Below are 20,100 nucleotides of genomic sequence, written 5' to 3' on the forward strand. Positions count from 1 at the left end.
TAATTCTAAGATGCAATTTTTCCTGGTCACTTGTCTTGATCACCAAAATATCCTCAGAGAAGACCTTGAAGTTTGCATCTGGATCCAGAAGGTGAGTATATACATCTATATATAAGGTGTGCACGTGTATGTAATATGTATATATAAAACATTGTATATAGGATATATGCTGTGTAACTACAGTTGGCTGACTACAGATCTTGTGCCACATGGTCCTAACTCTGGGAACCACAGTGCCATAGCTGCTGAGCATTTCTGGCTGCTCTCTCAGAAAGAAAGTTAGTTCTGGATATTTTCCCAAGTAAATGTTCCAGCCTCAGAGTCACTGATTGTCATTATTATCATTATCCCATGTCTTACAAGTGACACTTTGTATGTCACAAGCCTTGCAGAAATTCTACAATGTGATTTGCTTTAATAAGTTCAATCTGGTTCTTCCAGAGAGGAGAAAATCTATTAGTGAAAGCATCTTTCATATTAGTTTGCTTTTTTAGGACAGAAAAGGTAAATGACTTTAGAAGTGATCAAAACTATTTATGTACACACCAGATAAGTTTACTGCTAGGTAAATGTCTACAAGCTATTTCCTAAAATGGTGAAGATTGAGAAGAAATTAAGAGTAAATTTTTGGTAACTGTGCCACAATTATATGCACTAATTAAAACATTCCTACCCTCCCGTTGCATTACCTCCAGACTGCTGTAAATTCATTTCAACATTATTAAAGTATTTCAGAATATATTTTATTTTTATAATAATGAATCTGATATGCTCTGATAGTCTTTGGTTTACCAAAAATCATCCATACATCATTCGTTCCATTCACTTAAAGCATCATCTTCATGTATAGGTATTTCTGTTGGCGATTGGTCTAGAGAAGTTGAATCCTTGTATCTCACAGAACTCAGCTCAGAATGTATCTCAGTGGTAGAGGCTTTCGCCCCCCAGAAAGACTTCACTGCCACCCTGGTGGAAAAAGCAAAAATGAAAAGAAAACCATAATATGAAATGAAAACAAAAACTAAATGAGATTTATACTTATACTTCCTGCATACAAATATGCCCTTTATTTACAATTCAATTTAGCTTGAAATGCACCAGTCACATTGTGACGATAGATGAACTTTTAGATTTACCAGAGTTTATTATTTATACAGACAAAACTATTGTCATAAAAATGAATTAGGAGGTTACTATAATAGCAAAATTTTGAAGTTGTAAGAACCACAACTGGGCAACACAAATATTCACTCAAAAACTGTTTTTTGGGGAGTCTTTTTTAGCAATTACCTTATGAAATTATAAAAATTGCATTTAAAAGCTCCCTTGTGGTTGGGGAAACAAGTCATGAGACTGTTTTTAAAAGCATCTTCATAAGAGATGGGGTAACTGAACAAGGATAGTTGGAGGAGTGCAGGGAGTTGGACAGTCTTAAGACACATGCAGGAGATATCCTGGGCAGGGTTTGCAAGTCACTAGATGAGGGAGGGGATAATGACAAGTATGTAAACCAAAGGTGACAAAGCATCCCGGCCATTCACCTACCAATTTATAATTATGAAGATCAATACAAAGATCACAAATACACAAATAATGACTCCTATGGTTAGCACAAAAACAAGGACTGCATCAGTGTCTGGCCTGTTTGATCTTCTCATCTGCAATTCTAAAGAAAATACATACAATTGATGATTATTTCTACTGGAAAGAAACAAGAAAAAAGAAAATGGACATCAAAATGGAAACTTTATATTTGAAAAACAACTCTAGAAAAATACATCAAGAATTAGTAGAAAGAAAATTATTAATGAACTTGCTCTCCATATTAGAAATATCCTCTTAAACATGCAAAAAATGTTGAAAGAATTTGACAATGAACACCTATATTCCCATCACCTAGATAGTCCCATTAATATTCTACTGTTTCTCTATCCAACCATCTTTCTATCAATCCATCAATTTATGGATTTATGTTCTCAGGCACTTCAATATAAATGGAAGACATCTTCCCACTTTTTCCCAAATTCTTCAACAGGCATATCATTACTTAGAGTACAATATTTCCTTAATTTTTTCCTTTGAGGTAAAATTTTCCCATAATGAATTATACAAAGATCTTAAATGTACATTCACTTAGTTTTGGCAAATGAAAACACACAGGTACATTTAACTTTAATCAATTGCAGATCAAGGACATAGAATATTACTATATCCCAGATGCTCCCTTGAGCCTGCTTCCCAATTAACGACTACCCATCCTCCAGGTGCAATTACCGATTTTCTTTTCCACACAGATGGATCCAGTCTGTTCTAGAACTTCATAAGTATGGAAACATACATTGTGTGCTCTTTTGTGTAAGGCCTTCTTTTATCCTGCACAATGTTTAGAGATTCACCCACGCTGTTTTGGGGTTTTTGTTGTTGTTTGTTTGTTTGGTTGGTTGTTTTTTTTTTTTTTTCTGACAGTGCTGGGGATTGAAGGCAGTTCCTTAGGCATACTTGGCAAGCACTCTACCACTGAGTTACATCCCTAGCCCTGCAACTATAGTTTTCTTCTTTTTTTATTCTGAGTAATATCACACAATTTGTTTTATTTTCCCATTGTTCCAGTTGTAGGCTGTTAGAAATAAAACCCTGTGAATATTCTTGTTAAAGTCATTTTGTGAACATAGACTTTCACTTCTCTTGGATAAATACTTGAGAGTAGAACTGCTAGGTCATGTGGTAAATGTGTGCTTTGTTTTCTAAGAAACTATGAGACCTTCCTCAAACTGATTGTACTGGCTGTGTCTGTCTTGCAATTTCTCCCAGATTTTGGTTTGTCTACTCATTTTCCTAATGATTTATTTTAGTGAGCTGGAGTTTTTAATTTTGATGAAGTCTAATATTCAATGTTTTCTTTTATGATGATGATTATTTTGTGAGATGTATCTAAGAAACCTTTGCCTATTACCAAATCATGAAGATGTTTTCCTATTTTTCATTCATAAAGCTTTATGGATTTAGTTTAGCTTTTATACTTAGAATTAGGATACATCTCTAATTTTTGTATATGATAGAAGATTTGGGTTGACATTGTTTTCCATACAAAATCCACACACTGTTCTTAAATAAGAATTCTCTCCCATATCTTTCTGTTCTTTCTGCAAATAAGGCTATTAAAGACACAAAGCTAGTCTACAGTAATAACTGTTACATTGCTATACTGTAAACTTGTGGAAAGATAATTTATACCGAGTTTTAATTATTTTGTGACTTATAGATTTATTGTGGATCTACCTGGTTGGTCCTCAAATTCTAGAATCATAAAAAATTCATGCAGAAAAGGACCACAGAGACCATTTGAACCAAATATCATATTATATATATATCATATATATAAGTAAAGCAAGATCCAGGGAGGTTTGTGATTTGTGAATGCTATGTTTTAACTGTGTTAATATTTTAATTTTGGTAAGTACCACTCTGTCAAAGTTGTCACCTGAATGGGTGATCTCATTTGCTTATTTTTCTGGATTTTCTTCCCTGTCCTCTAAATATCAAGGATTGTAACTCTATTCTTCTTAGCAATTCTAGAGCTATCAACTCAATTTATTGAGCTCTCTCACTAAATGACTTCAAGTATAATTGGGTAATTATATTTATATTTGTATTCCAAATATAAATTAAAAATCTTTTTATTTTGAAGTGATTTTAGATTTACAGAAATGGTAGATTTTTTAAATGTAAATAAAAGATAACTTTTAGGACTAAAACCTGATGAAAAATGCAAAATTCATTTCCATTTATCCACTACCTACAATACTAGCCAAGAGAGGTTGGAGAGTGAGGGATATAAGGATTTAGGTTACTATTATAGTAGTCTACTCTAAAGGGTCACATAGCCTACTTTTATATTTAATATTTTTAAAAAGCTAAATTTCCTATTGAAATTTTCTAATGAAAAATAGGCTGAATTTCAACAAACCTTATGCATAAATCAGTTTCCATGCCTATCACAAAAAAGTACTACAAACTGGATGACTTAAAAACAGCAGAAATTTATTGTTGCATATGTGGTTTCAGAGGTTAGAAATAAGGCTCTAGGGTAGCATCTTTTTTGCCTCTTCAGTTTCTGGTAGCCCAAGACATTCCTTGGCTTGCAGTAGTATAACTCCAACCTCTTCTATTTTCATGTGCCTGTCTCCTCCCTATCTCTATGTCTTTACATGACATTCTTTCCTGTCCTCAACCCTCCTCTTTCTCTCTCCCACCCACCCCCTACTTCATCCAAATTTCCCTCCTCTTATAAGGACACCAGTCATAGTGTATTAAGACCCAACCTACTCTAATATGACCTCACCTTAATTAATTCCATCCACAATGACACAATTTTCAAATATTGCCACAACTGAGTACTGGGAGATTAAGATTTCAAAGTATCTTGGGGAGGTACAATTTAATCTACGATAATGCCTAATACAGAAAACAGCTATTGTGGAAAATATGATATATAAAAAAATGGATAGAAAATTTTAATTAACTAAACTATTATTTACCCTAAAATATTTCAATTCCATATTTGTTTCAAGCTAGTACCACATTGTGCACATTGGACATTTCTAACCAAAACATTTCTTTGATGTCTAAACAGCTAAAAAGGTCTATTAAAGTGGTGTTCCCAATTGTCACTTAAAAAAGAAACTAATAGATACCGAAGCATTCTGAAAACATTTTGTTCTTTAACTAGTACATGGCCTAAGATGACAGCACTACTCCCAGAAGCCCTGGGCTGCTACAAGAGAGAAAAGTCAACTTTGTCTCAATAAAGGACAGGTATTTGAAGGTGCCTTACTTTGGCACTACCAAGTATGTGTTCTTTCTAATCATGAGAGGACTAAACAATCCTACCAGGGACCAAAGCAATGAGGATAAAGTCCAAGAATGGCATAGATATCATAAACTAGGGCAGGTTGAGATATTTTTTAAATTTGATAATGTTCTTTTTCTCCTTTGCCTTTTTTAGCACTTTATTGAAATTATCTTTTTGATGACACCTGACACACCAACAGAGTATTGGTTATTACCTTTCATCATGAAGATTATTTTAAGTTGTTAACTAAAGAACACATCAAAGAAAGTTTAAATAGTACCCTACTTTCATTTCGATAAGAAGCATTAGGTTGTGCAGTTGCCCCAGACTACAGCAGAAGCAGTTTATTTGGAGTTCAGAAATAGCTTCAAAAATCTATAAATTCCCTTAAAATTACAAATCACTTTTGGCATGTTTGTATGTGTGGATATTTTTCTGGGACAAACCTCCAGAGTCTTTATTGAATTCCCAAAAGAACTTGTGGCCAAATCCCCTAAATTCCTAGCAACAAAGAGGATAATATTAAAAATGGTTAAGAGCAACTAAAACAAAAGGAAATAATTACCTGGACACAGAAGACATAATGGATTAAACTGAAAGGATGTGCACGTGGATCTATCTCACAAGTGAAACGCAATTTCTAATATGCAAAATTATGTTCAGGACAAGATTTGCCTTTTGTGACATACATCAAGAACTGTATTATTATATCATCAAAATATTTTCTTCAAATAAATATTTTTAAGGAGAAATGCTCTGACATCATGTTTCATAATTGCATTTATTTTTCTGCACCAAGATTTTTGTAAGCATTCCTGACACTTCTATTTGCCCATTTTTATTTTTATGATGGAAGTCAACAGAAGAATATATTTCAAGGTAAAGGACTGTTCTTTAAAGGGTCAGTTTCATCTTGGAACTTAATGGAAAGGCAAATTCATGTGTCAGCTCTAGCCCAGAACTACTGAGTCAGAAGGTCTAGGGGTCAGACTAGTAAACCAAAACACTGCTGGGCACTTACCATTTGTTGTATAGATTGTGAATTTAATAGTTGCTATTATTTCACCATTTTCCAGGGTTTCACACTCAAAAGCCATAGGGTGAACATCTCTTCGAACTTCTAGGACTGCTGAATCATTTGGAAGTACAACAGGTTGCTATTTTTTAAAAAAAATAAAGTGTCAACATTCTTCACTGTATTAATATTAGAGAACAGTTTATTTCCTTTAACAAAAGAAGAGTCAGCACTGATTCTCTTAGTCTAGTATGGGTTTGAGCATACACAAGAATTTTTGAAGTTAGATAATCTAGACTTCAAATCCAACCCTAGCACTTCCTGTCTATGTGAGTGTTGACAATTTACTATCCCTCAATTACACATCTATAAAATGGTATATTGGTACAAATTACCTCATAGTGCTGTTATGTGTATTAAAAGAGACACTAGCACTCAAGGTACATATGACACTTAAAAAAACTTTAATTAATGTTAGTCACTGTTATTATTATACAATTCATATATAAATCAATGAAAAGCTTGTTTCCAAAATAAATACTTTACAAACAGACTAAGATGAAGGATAGCCAATAACCCCAGAACTCTGAGCTCTCTCACGTCTGAAAGAAAACTTCAGATTCATCAGCTCCTCCACCAAGTTAAGGTATCACCAATACACAGGCAAACTAATGTACAATGACTAACCTTTAAATGAGTTTTTCATAGCACAAAACAGCCCCAGAAGCCTGGGTGCTGTGACTGCTACACTAGTCTGCTACACAGTGGTTCACTCACCCTCACCCTACCCTCAATCCCATTTCTGCTTTTGTTTTCTTTTCCCCTCTCTGAAAAAAGCAAAAACCCAATGCAGAGAACTGCAGAACAAGTTCCTAAAGCACCTAGGTTGTCCTGGACCCACCAAAATTTGTGAATGCAGAACCTCTAACTGGCACCTGCCTGCAACCAGAGCTGCTGAACCCTAACACTACCAAGAGAAATACAACCCTTTCAGGTGAGCATGTGCACTACATGCTCTGGAGGAAACCACATAGTCCAGTGCAACTTCCAGGCAGACTGCACCCCTCACGGACAAAGCTGTTAACCTCATAAATGCAGGGGAAATTCCAGCAATGCCTGGTGAGGGAGAGGCAGGCCAGCAGCAACTTTCTTTAAAGTGCTGGACTGATCCAGCCTATGTAGGTGTGGAATGGTCCAGCCTGTGGAGCCTGGGAAAAAGAACAATTTGACCACCTTGGAGAAACTGGTAGCAAGCTGAAACTAACAGCCTTCCCAGAGAAGAGTGTTTGACCAAACTGATGAACTCCAGCTCCCAGGCTTGCCCTGTGGACAAAAGGGGCTAGCCAGTACTCACACATTAGTAACTCATGGGACCACATCAGATAACCCACTTACTCAGACAAGCTGACTCTGACTGTCCACACCCCTCAAGAAAAGCCTGGGCTTAAGGGGCACCATCAATTGCCATATAGCCAGGCATATCCACCCTAAGGGCAAGGGACCCAGAGAAAGCCTCTGTCTGAAGGGACAGCACCCAGATTCGAAATTAGAGGAAAGTGCCAAGAACACTCATTGAACTTAGAGGAAACCCACTCCTCTCCATAACAAGAAAGAAAATATGGAATATGTACATACATACATTTTTTGTTACTTATCTCCTTTTTCCATGCTGTTGAAATTCTAATTTACTTAGCCCTCTCTTTTTCTATTTTTTCTCTTCCCTCATTTTTTCTCTTTCCTTCTTTTTTTACTTCTTCCTTCTCCTTATTTTCATCTCTTCCCTCTCCTTTTCCCCCCACTGTCTCTATCTTCTCTACACTCACCACTCACTACGTAGTCTATTATATCAACTTTGCATATTACTTTTGTCCTTCCTTCCCTCTGCAATCCCTAACAATAGTACCCTCCTCCACACAACTGAACTATACCTTTATACACATTAGGGCCTTATTACCCCATAGCACCCACACCTCAAACCTCTTCTCTTCCTTGCCCCATCCCCCTGTCTCCTATCCCCATCATTTTAATGATCTAAGTATCAATATCTATGAAAAATCTTATCTCCTTAATACCCACTGTTTATAGGTAATACTGCCAGGATTTTATATTTATGTAAATAACTGATTTAGCATTGAATCCATGAATTTGTTATTACTGAGTTACACCTACAGGTCAGTGAACAGAAATGTTACAACAACCTAGCTAACAACTAAGTCAGCCATAGCCTCAAAATTAAGTGAAGAAAATGTTAACAGGTGATTAAAATCTCCCCACCTCCAACTAATCAAAAACACATGAGTTTTTTATTAAATTTCAAAATAGAAACATGAGGAATAAAAGAAGACAGGGGAATATGACTCCTCAAAAGGTTAACAATCACACAATAGAGGATTTGGTGGACAGTGAAGGGGATGAATCAGTTGTTGAGGTCAGAAGAATGGTGATAAAAATGTTTAACAAGCTTAATATGGAGCTTAGAGCACATACAAAAACAACTCAATGATCCCAAGAGAATACAGAAAAAAATTTGAGAAGACAGAGAAATAGCTAAATGAAATCAAAGAGGATTTCACCAAGCACAGGAACAAAACCAAGGAAACTATTTAAAAACAAAGAGAGATAAAGGAAAGAAAGAAGGCATTTTGAGGAAAGAGGGGCTTAACAATGATATGGAAAGTCTCAAAAAAAAAAAAAAAAGAATCAAACAGAAACCTTGAAAACAAAAATTTCCTTAAGTCAAATAAAAAATACAGTTGAAAGACACTCCAGCACAAGGGAACAAGTGGAAGACAGAATTTCAGGGCTTGAAGACAAAATTGATATTTTTTTTGTTTTGTTTTGTTTTGTTTATTGTTTTATTATTCATATGTGCATACAAGGCTTGGGTCACTTCTCCCCCCTGCCCCCAGCCCCTCCTTTACCACCCTCTCCGCCCCCTCCCTCTCCCCCCCCTCAATACCCAGCAGAAACTATTTTGCCCTTATCTCTAATTTTGTTGAAGAGAGAGTATAAGCAATAATAGGAAGGAACAAGTGTTTTTGCTGGTTGAGATAAGGATAGCTATATAGGGAGTTGACTCACATTAATTTCCTGTGTGTGTGTGTTACCTTGTGGTTAATTCTTTTTGATCTAACCTTTTCTCTAGTTCCTGGTCCCCTTTTCCTATTGGCCTCAGTTGCTTTTAAGATATCTGCTTTAGTTTCTCTGCGTTAAGGGCAACAAATGCTAGCTAATTTTTTAGGTGTCTTACCTATCCTCACCCCTCCCTTGTGTGCTCTTGCTTTTATCATGTGCTCAAAGTCCAATCCCCTTGTTGTGTTTGCCCTTGATCTAATGACAAAATTGATATTAAAGAAAAAAACCAAAAGAATACTTAGAGAAAGACTTAAGAGTTGTGAAAGAAATATGCAAGAACTCTGCGACTCCATCTAAAGACCAAACCTGTGAAACACGGGCAACAAAATGATAGCAGAAAACTTTCCAAATCTCAAGAAAAAGATAACATGCAGGTACAGGAAGTCTTTAGGACACCAAACAGACATGGCCAAAAGACAACCTCTTCACAGCATATTATAGTTAAAATAATTAGCACAGAAAACAAGGAAAGAATATTGAAGGCTGTAAGGGAAAAATCAAATAACATATAAAGGTAAAATCCATCAAAACAACAGCAGATTTTTCAAAGAAATCTTAAAAGCAAGAAGGTCATGGAGTGAGGTATTTTGAGCACTGAAAGAAAACAATTTCATTCCTAGGATATTCTATCCAGCAAAACTATCTTTCAAAATTGAAGGAGGAATAAAAACCATCCATGATAAACAGAAACTAAAACAATACATGACCACTAAAGCAGCACTCTAAAAAATTCTCAAAGAAATCCTACACACAGAAGATGAAAAATAAACATAGTCCTGAAAGGATAAGAATTATTAAATCTCAAGAGAAGAGCAGACAAGTAATTAGAGAATAGCATAGAATTAACTGTACACACACACACACATACACACCCTTATATAACAAAAACAACTAAATGACAAGAATCACTGCATAGTTCTCAATAGTAACACTGAATATTAATGGCCTCAACTTCCCCATCAAAAGAGAGTGATTGGCAAATCAGATTAAAAAGGAAAATCTGACAATTTGTTGTTTATAAGAAACCCATCTTATAGATAGAAATAAACATTGCCTTAGGGTGAAAGGGTAGAACAAGATTAACTAAGCTAATGACCCTCCAAAGCAGGCAAGAGTAACTATATTTGTATCAGCTAAAGTAGACTTCAAACCTAAATTAGTCAGAAAAGACAAAGAAGGTCACTTCATACTGATAAAAGGAGCAATACATCAAAAGGAGATAATAATCGTTAACTTATATGTGCCCAATGTAGATACACTTGACTTGGTTAAACATACACTACTGGACTTAAAAACAAAGGTAGACCCTAACACAATAATAGTGGGAGACTACAGTACTCCTCTATCATCAATAGATAGGTCATCCAGACAAAAATATCAACAAAGAAACTTCAGAATTGAATGACACCAGAGATCAAATGAAACTAACAGACATTTACATAGTATTCCATCCTGCAACAGTACAATATACATTCTCAGCATTCCATGGAACTTTCTCTAAAATAGATCATATTTTAGTCACAAAGCAAGTCTTAACAAATATAAGAAAACTGAAATAACCTGCTGCATACTATCTGAACACAATGGAATAAAACTAGAACTCAACAACAAAGAAACAGCATAAAATACTCAAACACCTGGAGACTGAAAAACATGTTTATTTATGATCAGTGGATCATCAAAGAAATAAAGAGGGAAAATAAAAAAGTTCCCAGGATTTAAGGAAAATGAAAGCATAATCTACCAGAATTTATGAGATACAGCAAAGACAATGTTAATGAGAAAGTTTATATAGCCATGAATGCATATATCAAAAACATAGAACAATCTCAATTAAATGACCTAATGCTGAATCTCAAACTCCTAGAAAAACAAGGATAAGCTAAACCCAAAACTAGTAGGATAGAAATAATGAAAGGGCCAAAATCAATGAAATAGAGACCAAAAAATGATACAAAGAATCAACAAAACAAAAATCTGGTTTTCTGAAAAGACAAATTAGAACCCCTAGCAAATATGAATAAATTAAAGGAACAGACCCAAGTTAATAAAATTAGAAATGAGAAAGGGGTGATCACAATGAACACCAAGGAAATCCAGGGAATCATTAGGGATTACTTTGAAAACCTATATTCAAATAAATTGGAAAATCTAGGAGAAATGGACAAATTTCTAGACACATATGACCATACAAAATTGAAACAAGAGGATATAAATCACCTAAATAGATCCATAGCAAGCAATGAAATTGAAGCAGCAATAAAGAAAATCCCAAAAAGGAAAAGTCTAGGACTTGGCTGATTCACTGCTGAATTCTCCCAGACCTTTATACTAATAATCCTCAATATTTTCCATGAAATAGAAAAGAAAGGAACACTGCCAAAATCATTCTATGAATCCAGTATTACATTTATCCCCAAATAAGACAAGGACACAACAAAAAGAGATAGTTACAGGCCAATCTTTCTACTGCAAAAATCTCTCAATAAAAAACTGGCAAGCCAAAATCAACAACATATCAAAAAGATCTGACCCTATACCATAATCAAGTTGGTTTCATCCCAGGGATGGTTCAACATATGTAAATTGTTAAATGTAATACAACATATTAGCAGAAGCAAGGACAAAAATCACATGATCATCTCAAAAATGCAAAAAAAGCCTTTGACAAAACTCAACATCCTTTCATGATAAATGAGCTAATGAAACTAGGAATATAAGGAATGTACCTCAACAAAATAAAGACTCTATACAACAAGCCTATATCCAACATCATTCTAAATGGGGGAAAATTGAAACCAATTCCTTTAAAGTCAGAAATGAGACATGATGTGCATTCTCTCCACTCTTATTCAACAGTTTAGGAATTCCTACCTAGAGCAATAAGACAGGAAGAATTAAAAATAAAAGGAATTCGAATAGGAAAGGAAGAAGTCAATCTATCCCTATTTGCAAATAACATGATCTTATACCTAAAAAACCCAGAAAAACTCCATGAAAAAAACTCCTAGATATCATAAACACATTCAGCAAAGTAGCAAGGTACAAAATCAATTTATAAAAATCAGTAGCCTTTCTAAATACCAACAATGAACAGACTGAGAAAGAATATAGGAAAATAATTCCATTTATAATAACCTCAAAAACAAACCTGGAAATAATGTTAATAAAGGAACTGAAAGACCTCTACAATGAAAACTGTAAACCACTGAAGAAAGAAATTAAAAAAGACTACAGAAGATGGAACGATCTCCCATGCTTATGGATTGGTAGATTCAATTGTGTGAAAATGGCTATATTACCAAAAGCAATCTACAGGTTCAATGCAATAACATTCATACAGACATTGAAAAATCAACCCTAAAGTGCATATGGAAGCACAAAAGATCTCAAAGAGTCAAGGCAACCTGAGCAAAAAGAGAAACACTGCAGGTATCACTCTTCTTGACTTCCGACTATACTACAGAGACATAGCAATTAAAACAGCACGGTACTGGTACAAAAACAGTCATGAAGACCAATGGAACAGAATAGAAGACCCAGATATGAATCCATACAGCTACACCCACCCGATTTTTTAAAAAGGTGCCCAAAATATATGATAGAGAAAAGACAGCCTCTTCAATAAATGTTGCTGACAAAACTGGATACCTGCATGCAGAAAACTGAAACTAGGTCCATGTCTCTTACTCTGTATAAACATCAACTCAAAGTGGATTAAGGACCTGAATATAAGGCCTGAGACTTCAAAACAACTACAGGAAGTAGTAGGAAATACACTGGAACATATAGGCATAGGCAAGGACTTCCTAAATAGAATTCCAGTGGCTCAGCAAAAGAAATGATGACAAATAGGACTGTAAAAAACTAAAAAGCCTCTGCACACCAAAAGAAACAGTCACAAGACTTAAGAAATTGCTCACAGAATGGGAGATATTCTTTGCCAGCTACTCATCTGATAAAAGACTAAAAAATATCCAGAATCTACAGGGAACTTAAAAAACTCAACCCCTAAAGAATAAACAACCCAATGAAGAAGTGAGCTCATGAATTGAACAGGGAATTTTCAAAGGAAGAAGTGCAAATGACTAATAAATACATGAAGAAGTGCTCAACTTCCCTGGCCATAAAAGAAATGCAAATCAAAACTACACTAAGATTTCATCATCCATTTAGAATAGCGATCATCAACAACACAAACAACAACAAATGCTCTCAAGGATATGGTGAAAGAGGAACCCTTACACACTGCTGGAGGGAATGTAAATTAGTGCAACCATTATGGAAAGCAGAATGGAGATTCCTTAAAAAACTAAACATAGAACTGCCATATGATCCAGTGATACCACTCCTGGGCATCTACCCAAAGGAATGTAAGTCAGGATACAATAGAGACACTGACGTTTATTGCAGCACTGTTCACAATAGCCAAGCTATGGAAACAACCCAGATCCCCAACAACTGACGAATGGACTAAGAAAATGTGATTGATTGATAGACAGATAGATAGATAGATAGATATAAAATAGTTTTATTCATTCATAAGGAAGAATGAAATCATGAGGTTTGAAGGCAAATAGATGCAATTGGAAGACATCATGTTAAGTGAAGTAAGCCAGACTCAGAGAGACAAAGACCAAGTTTTTTCTCTCCTATGTGGAAGATAGATCCAAAAGATAAACATATACACAAAAACAAACATGATCATATACAAACTCATATGCAGAACATGTTTGTAATAGTGGAACTACTTTATAGAACTTGGGGAAGGAAGGAAAGGAAAAAAGAATGATAGAGAGTCAACAATATTGAAATACAAAACATCTGTGCAGGTAGAAGATATACCTGTTGAATAATAGGGGGGTAAGGAAATGGGTTAGGGAGAGTTATGAAGGGGTTGAACTGACCAAAGCAAAGTATATTCACAGTGGGTATACATTGAGACACCCCTTTGAACATTGATTTTGGAATTAATAAAGAAAGACAGGACTATAAAATAGGTACAGTTGGAGGAGATGAAGGTGAGGGACTTCATATACCTACACAAAATAGAATGATTAAACCTCTTGCAATTGCTTTACATGTGGCAGTGAGGGGTTTGTGGGGGGCAGGGAGGAGATGGTGGGGAAGATCTAGCCAATGTATAATGTAAGGCTATTTGGAATTGTCATAATGAATCCACTTTGTACAATGACTATATCCTAATAAAGATGGGGAAAAAAGCCAAAATAAATACTTCATATAAAATGGATGTATTAAAGTTCTGTTTAGTTGCCCCAAGAAATATATAAAGGTTTAACCTCACTATGTGAATTCCAATAAAAATAAATGTATATGATTTTTTTTGGCAGTCCTGGGATTTAAACTTAGGGCATGTGCTTGGTAGATAAGCACTCATCTGCTTGAGCTATGCCTCCAGACCCTTTTGCTTTGGATATTTTTGAGATAGGGTCTTGCCTTTTACACAGGCTGGCATGGAACATGATCCTTCTATTTATGCTTTCCACCATAGCTGGGATGACAAGCATGCACCACCACATCCAGCTATTGGTTGAGATAGGGTCTCACAAACTTTTTAACTGGGCTGGTCACAAACTGTCATCCTCCTAATCTCATCCTCCCAAGTAGCTAGGATTGTAGGCATGAAAGCTGCAATTACAGAATTTTTAAGTTTATTTTTTAAAACTGCTTTGAAAGAGCAGTTTTCTGAGAGTCATGAGAACTGAGAAACAAATTTTGCCACCCACTAGAAAACACCAGACTCTACACATTCATTACTTACTTGGTCTGGTCTTAGAAGTTTCCACATGTACTTGAAACGATTTGCAGGAGATACATGAACACATGCCAGTCTAGCACTTTCAAGACTTTCTGAAAGTGGTTTACCCCCTGAATAAAAAGAAAAATTAAATAATACATAAATATCATTGGGCATAAAATTGCTTTATACATTATACTACTTTTTAAAAGCCATCCTCAATTATACCAAATCTTATAATTGAGTATAGGGGATATGAGGAATGATGGACGCGAAGATAAAGTCATGAAGTGAAGCAGGTGAGGAAACACCATTGTTATCTTCCATGCAGAATAAATTGTGGAGCAGAGGTAAAGGCAATCAACTCAGTGGTCTGTTACACTGAACTTTGAGATTTGTTAGTAGCTTCCAAGTTACAGGTTGGGAAACTTCATTACAGACAGAATAGCATAGAGACAGAATAGTATACTTTGATATAGAATAGCTCTCAGTTTCCAATTTAAGATTTACCAATCTACCAATAAAGTGCCATGACCAAACCATCAAAAGTATTTCACTATAGGACCAATTCAACCACAGACTACTGAGTACTCCAGTGTACTACAAAGGATACATTTATTAAATTTTAGACATCACTGAAAAATGTAAAGCAAAAGCAGAAAGTTCTTCAGAGTTACGCATGTCTAGAGAAGAAGTGAACATTTTATGATTCTCATTCAGTATGTCAATTGATTATCTCCTCACTCAGTGGCAATCAGAGATTAAGGACATTCCCCAGAGTAAACTCATCCCCTCAATCACCCTCCAACCTGAAGTCCAACTCACAGCCACAATCTACAGGTCCACGGCATTCTTCTACCCGGACGATGCACTTGGATTGACCTCCAGGGCATCCATTTGTTAATATAACTTCTCTAATGCCAATACCTTTGGTAAAAGAAGGCAAGTATTATGGAAAACCAATTGCAGAGGGTTATTGCTTTCCCATTTAGGTCTGTCTTCCTCCTTTTCTTTCATTCTTTTTCTCTCTTTTTTGAGACTTTTCTCCTAATTTCAGAAGTTAAATTCCTAACTTCAGTGTGAAAATATTTAGTTTTCTTAAGCCTCTCATTCTGAATTACTTCATAAAAATAGTATCTCCTCAAGCAACTTAAATAAGGAAAAAGATTCCATAAGAAAAAGGATTTCCATAAGAAATGTTACCATAAGAAAAAGGATTCCATGAGCATATACATGTTTGAAAATTATGTATATTAACTTTAAATGAAATTAAAGGAATCATTACTGCCTAAGTTTTGGAAATGTTTAATATGCTAGCAAATTAATGTTACTGTGTGTGAATTTTTTTGATCTAAAATACATTTATAAATATAGTTGTGGCATGTCATTTTTTATTGGCAGCATTTTTCCTTTATACAATACATAAGATGTGTTTCTTACAGCTGATTTGATGAAATACACAGGATTTCCCAAACTTACCTGATCATGGAACTTTTTGGAGTTGGGGAAGGGAGCTTCTGGAGGGAATTCCAGAATCATATTTTACCATAAACAATGCTTTTTTAATATTTAGATTGATAGTCTCTGCATTAAATGCAGACAGGATAACCTACTAATAACCAAATTGCAATTTCCAGCAAGATAGTCTTTTTAGAATTGTCACACATTTTTGTAACAAGAAATCAAATCTTTACTAACAGGTCCTAGAGCTCCACTCAATATGTCTTTTGTTCCCAGAATTGATGGAAATGATAACACTGGATCAGCAGCATATTCAACCATGTCCTGTGATAAGACTGCATGGTCACAGGGTAAGGAAAAGTCCATGGTTAGTTTTTTGTTGTTGTTATTCTGTTTTGGTGGCACTGAGTTTTGAACTCAGGGCTTCATACTTGCTAGACAGGAGCTCTACCTTCAGGTGTGGCGTCACACCTCCAGCAGCCCTTTTGTGTGGATTATTTTTGTGATAGAATCTTATATTTTGCCCAGGCTGGCCTATTTTGTACTTAATGCCATCACTGTGGGGACAGGTGTACACCCCAGTGTGTAGCTTTTTTGGGTTGAAATCAGGTCCCACCAACATTTTCTTTTTTTTGCCTGAGCTTTTCTGGAACCACAATTCTCCCAATCTCAGTCTCCCATGCAGCTAGGATTACAGGTATGTGCCTGGTGGAATAGTCCATCTTGATTTCCTTGACTACCAGATTCCCTCTTTCAGACCTATGAGATGCTGATCATAAAACCCATTCTCCAGGAAAAGAAAGTCTGCAGACTAGACTCTGACTCCCTACAAAGTTAGAGTAAAAACCAATGCAACAGTAACTCTAGCCTATAATTCCAGCTACTTGGGAGGCTGAGATCAGGAGGATTGTAGTTCAAGGCCATCCTGGGCAAATAGTTTATGAAACCCCCATCTCCAAAATAACCAGAGTATAATGAACTAGAGATGTGGTTCAAGTGGTAGAGAGCCTGTTTTGCAAGCACAAAGCCCTGAGTTCAAACCTTAGTTCCAACAAAACAAATACAATGCTTCTCAAACTTAAGAGAGCATCAAAATTGCCTGGAAATCTTATCAAAATGCAAATTCTGACTCAGTCTGTCTTGAAAAGATAGAAACTTCCACATTTCTAACAAGTTCTTTATGAAGCTGATGCAGCTGTTCTGTGGATCTTTTTGAGTACCAAGGGAAAGGACTCTATATCAGATCCCAGGATGGAAGGATGGAAGAGGAAAGGTCTTATATTATTAAAAGAGATAGCTAAGAATGGCTTCAGTGTGCCCCACTTGAATTTATGAATGGCACATCTTTAGTGGCATGTCCGTGTTCCAAAATGCATAAATATTTCCCAAGCAAGTATTCTATGTATCTATTTAGCTAAATAAGGAACACCCAAAAATCTGCCTAGGTATAAAAGAAAACTTTTCTACTGCTAAAATATTGTTTTAGGAGTTAAATACTAAGGTGTTTTTCTTTTCTACCTACTAGTTATTAATTGAAAATATTTTTAATATTTTAGATATGAAATGTTGAGGGACAGAAAGTAGGATATAGGTAGTTAGGGAAAGATGGCAGATTCCACGTGGCACAAGTAGTGCAGGGGCTTCTTTGTCCCAACATGCCCTATGCTGGGAGGTCCCCTGCACTTCTGTACTCATGTGGCACTCATGCACACAGATGAGGGAAAGACTGTATGGCCAGAAAGTGATGGACGCCTAGGCAAATTGAAATGGAAGGCATACCCCACGCCACCTAGGGGAGGGGGAGGGAGGATCTTAAGAAGGGAAATTCTGGGGGATGTCATCAGACTACAAATTCCTGGTCCCTTTCTCACTGGAGAAGTTCCTGCTTTACTTCCACTTTCTATTTCCACAATAAATCTTTGCTAAACTCTCTCACAATTTTCCTGCCTCTTTATTCTTTATCTAGTGGAGAAAAAGAACCTGTACTCCTAGACGGTAGCAACTTTGGAGGCTCATCCGGGAAACTGAGAGACCATCAAGGACCACTATCTCAAGGTAAGTATATGCCAAGCATATACTGAAGAGGAAAATTGGAAAGTGGCCGTTGATTGTCCAGCACTCCTGACATTTGCCAACTTGGAGTGCCCCTTGCCACAACTAGCACAGCTGAACCTCCCAGCAGGTGACCCTTTCTCCCATTCTCTCCCAGAAATGAGAGGTAGGGCCCACTGTCCTAGGCAGAAGTGGGGCTCCTTCTTTTCAGACATTTGGTGAAGGAGTCTGTCTCCCACATTCAACCAATAGATACATCATTTGTGCCTTCTTTGAGTCCCCTACCCATTCTGTTCACCACTTTTCAATTGTTTTTCTCCTCCAGAAGGCTCAGACATGTCCTCTTTCCTTTAATTAGACACTTGACCCATCACACCCCAACAGTACCCCACATGGCTTCAAAATACGTACAGGACTTGATGGCCATGGGAAAAGAGGCAGTCCCTTAAGTGTTAATTAGCCAACTCCTCTGAGCAATAAAGGGAGAACTGGACAGACTCCAACACTGGACCCTAAATCTACCCTTGCCACTCTGCATAGCTATCTGATCACAGGACTATGAAGCCCATTACAAGGCCGACTTCACCACCTCCTCAAGGCCCTTCATTTCTGAAGCCCTATTTAAAATCATGGCCATTGGCAAATGGAGAGAAGAGATATCGGGGATAAAAGAAACAGAAAGGGACAAAACTCAGGCAGGATCATACCAGTAATGGTGACCCAAATCCAGACAGGTCCCAGAGCAACCCTAACTTCTGGTTGCATAGGCAGAGGCGATAGTCAAAGGGGAAGATGTTGACCTTGTAAAAGGGGTCAGGACCTTTTCGGAGGTGTCCTATTAGGGAGACTTGACTCATTGTGTTCTTTTTCTGTCTCAGATGGGCATGAGCTCCTCCAAGATCCCTGAAGGATCCCCCTCACCTGCCTGCTAAAACACTGGGAGGACCTAGATCCCCAGAGCCAGAAGAAAAAGGCCCTAGTATTTTATTGTATTGAGGCCTGGCCCAAATACCTGTTGGGAGACAAAAAAACCTGGCCCAAAGGCAGCAGCCTTAATTACAACACTATTCTACAATTAAAGCTATTCTGTAGAAGGGAGGGTAAGTAGATAGAAGTTCATTATGTCCAGCTTTTCTTTTACCTGAGGGATCACCCTGAATGGGCCAAGAGATATAAACTCGACTCCCAGAGTTTGGCTATGGTCTACTCCAATGTTCATTCAAATGCCTTCAGTTAAATTGAAACCTTCCCTGAGGCATCTCCTAGTGAGATGAACAACCCTCCCCTAAAGACTGAGCTTCTACCCCGAATGGCTGCCCCACCAACTGGGACAGGAATTTATCCAGAAACTGAGGAAGTTGGAGAATCAACTGGAACCCTGTCCTCCTTATCTGGGAAACAAATATACTCAAAGGAAGGAGTTTCATAGGCCTCATCCATGAATGTTTCCCATGAGAACAATACCAGGGGGTGAATATGGGCCTGAGTTTGTTCATATACCCTTTTCTTTTAGTGAGCTAAAAAAAGTAAAAAGAGACTTATGGAGATATACCAATAACTTGGATCACTATGGCCAGGTCTTCCAGCAACTTACCCAACTCTACAGCATGACCACATTACTATTAGACTCTTAGCTCCCTAGAGAAACAGAGGGTCCTCAGTCAGGTGGTAGACACTGGAAACAACTATAATCTGCCAGAAGGTCCCAATGGACTATAGGAGAAATACCCACTGGAGATCAGGCTGTTCCCTTCCAGGACCCCAAACAGGATATGGAGGATGAGAGACATGAGTGGGAAAGAAATAATTTCATATATTGCATACTAG

At 36.6% G+C, this 20,100-nt stretch overlaps 1 protein-coding gene across 2 annotated transcripts in view; it reads right to left on the reverse strand.

Moving 5' to 3' along the window:
* Positions 1-809: 809 nt before the first annotated feature.
* Spaca1 (sperm acrosome associated 1) overlaps positions 810-20,100 on the reverse strand; it is a 36,222-nt gene continuing 16,931 nt past the window's right edge. For both annotated transcript variants that reach the window (XM_020163794.2, XM_020163793.2), the window contains exons 3-7: positions 15,586-15,687; positions 14,785-14,891; positions 5,874-6,009; positions 1,546-1,666; positions 810-966 (exon numbers count right to left, since the gene is read on the reverse strand). In XM_020163794.2, the coding sequence (XP_020019383.1) occupies positions 810-966; positions 1,546-1,666; positions 5,874-6,009; positions 14,785-14,891; positions 15,586-15,687 (623 nt within the window). The remainder of the gene's footprint in view (positions 967-1,545; positions 1,667-5,873; positions 6,010-14,784; positions 14,892-15,585; positions 15,688-20,100) is intronic.

This window comes from Castor canadensis, chromosome 1, assembly GCF_047511655.1.
Source record: "Castor canadensis chromosome 1, mCasCan1.hap1v2, whole genome shotgun sequence".
NCBI lineage: Eukaryota > Metazoa > Chordata > Mammalia > Rodentia > Castoridae > Castor > Castor canadensis.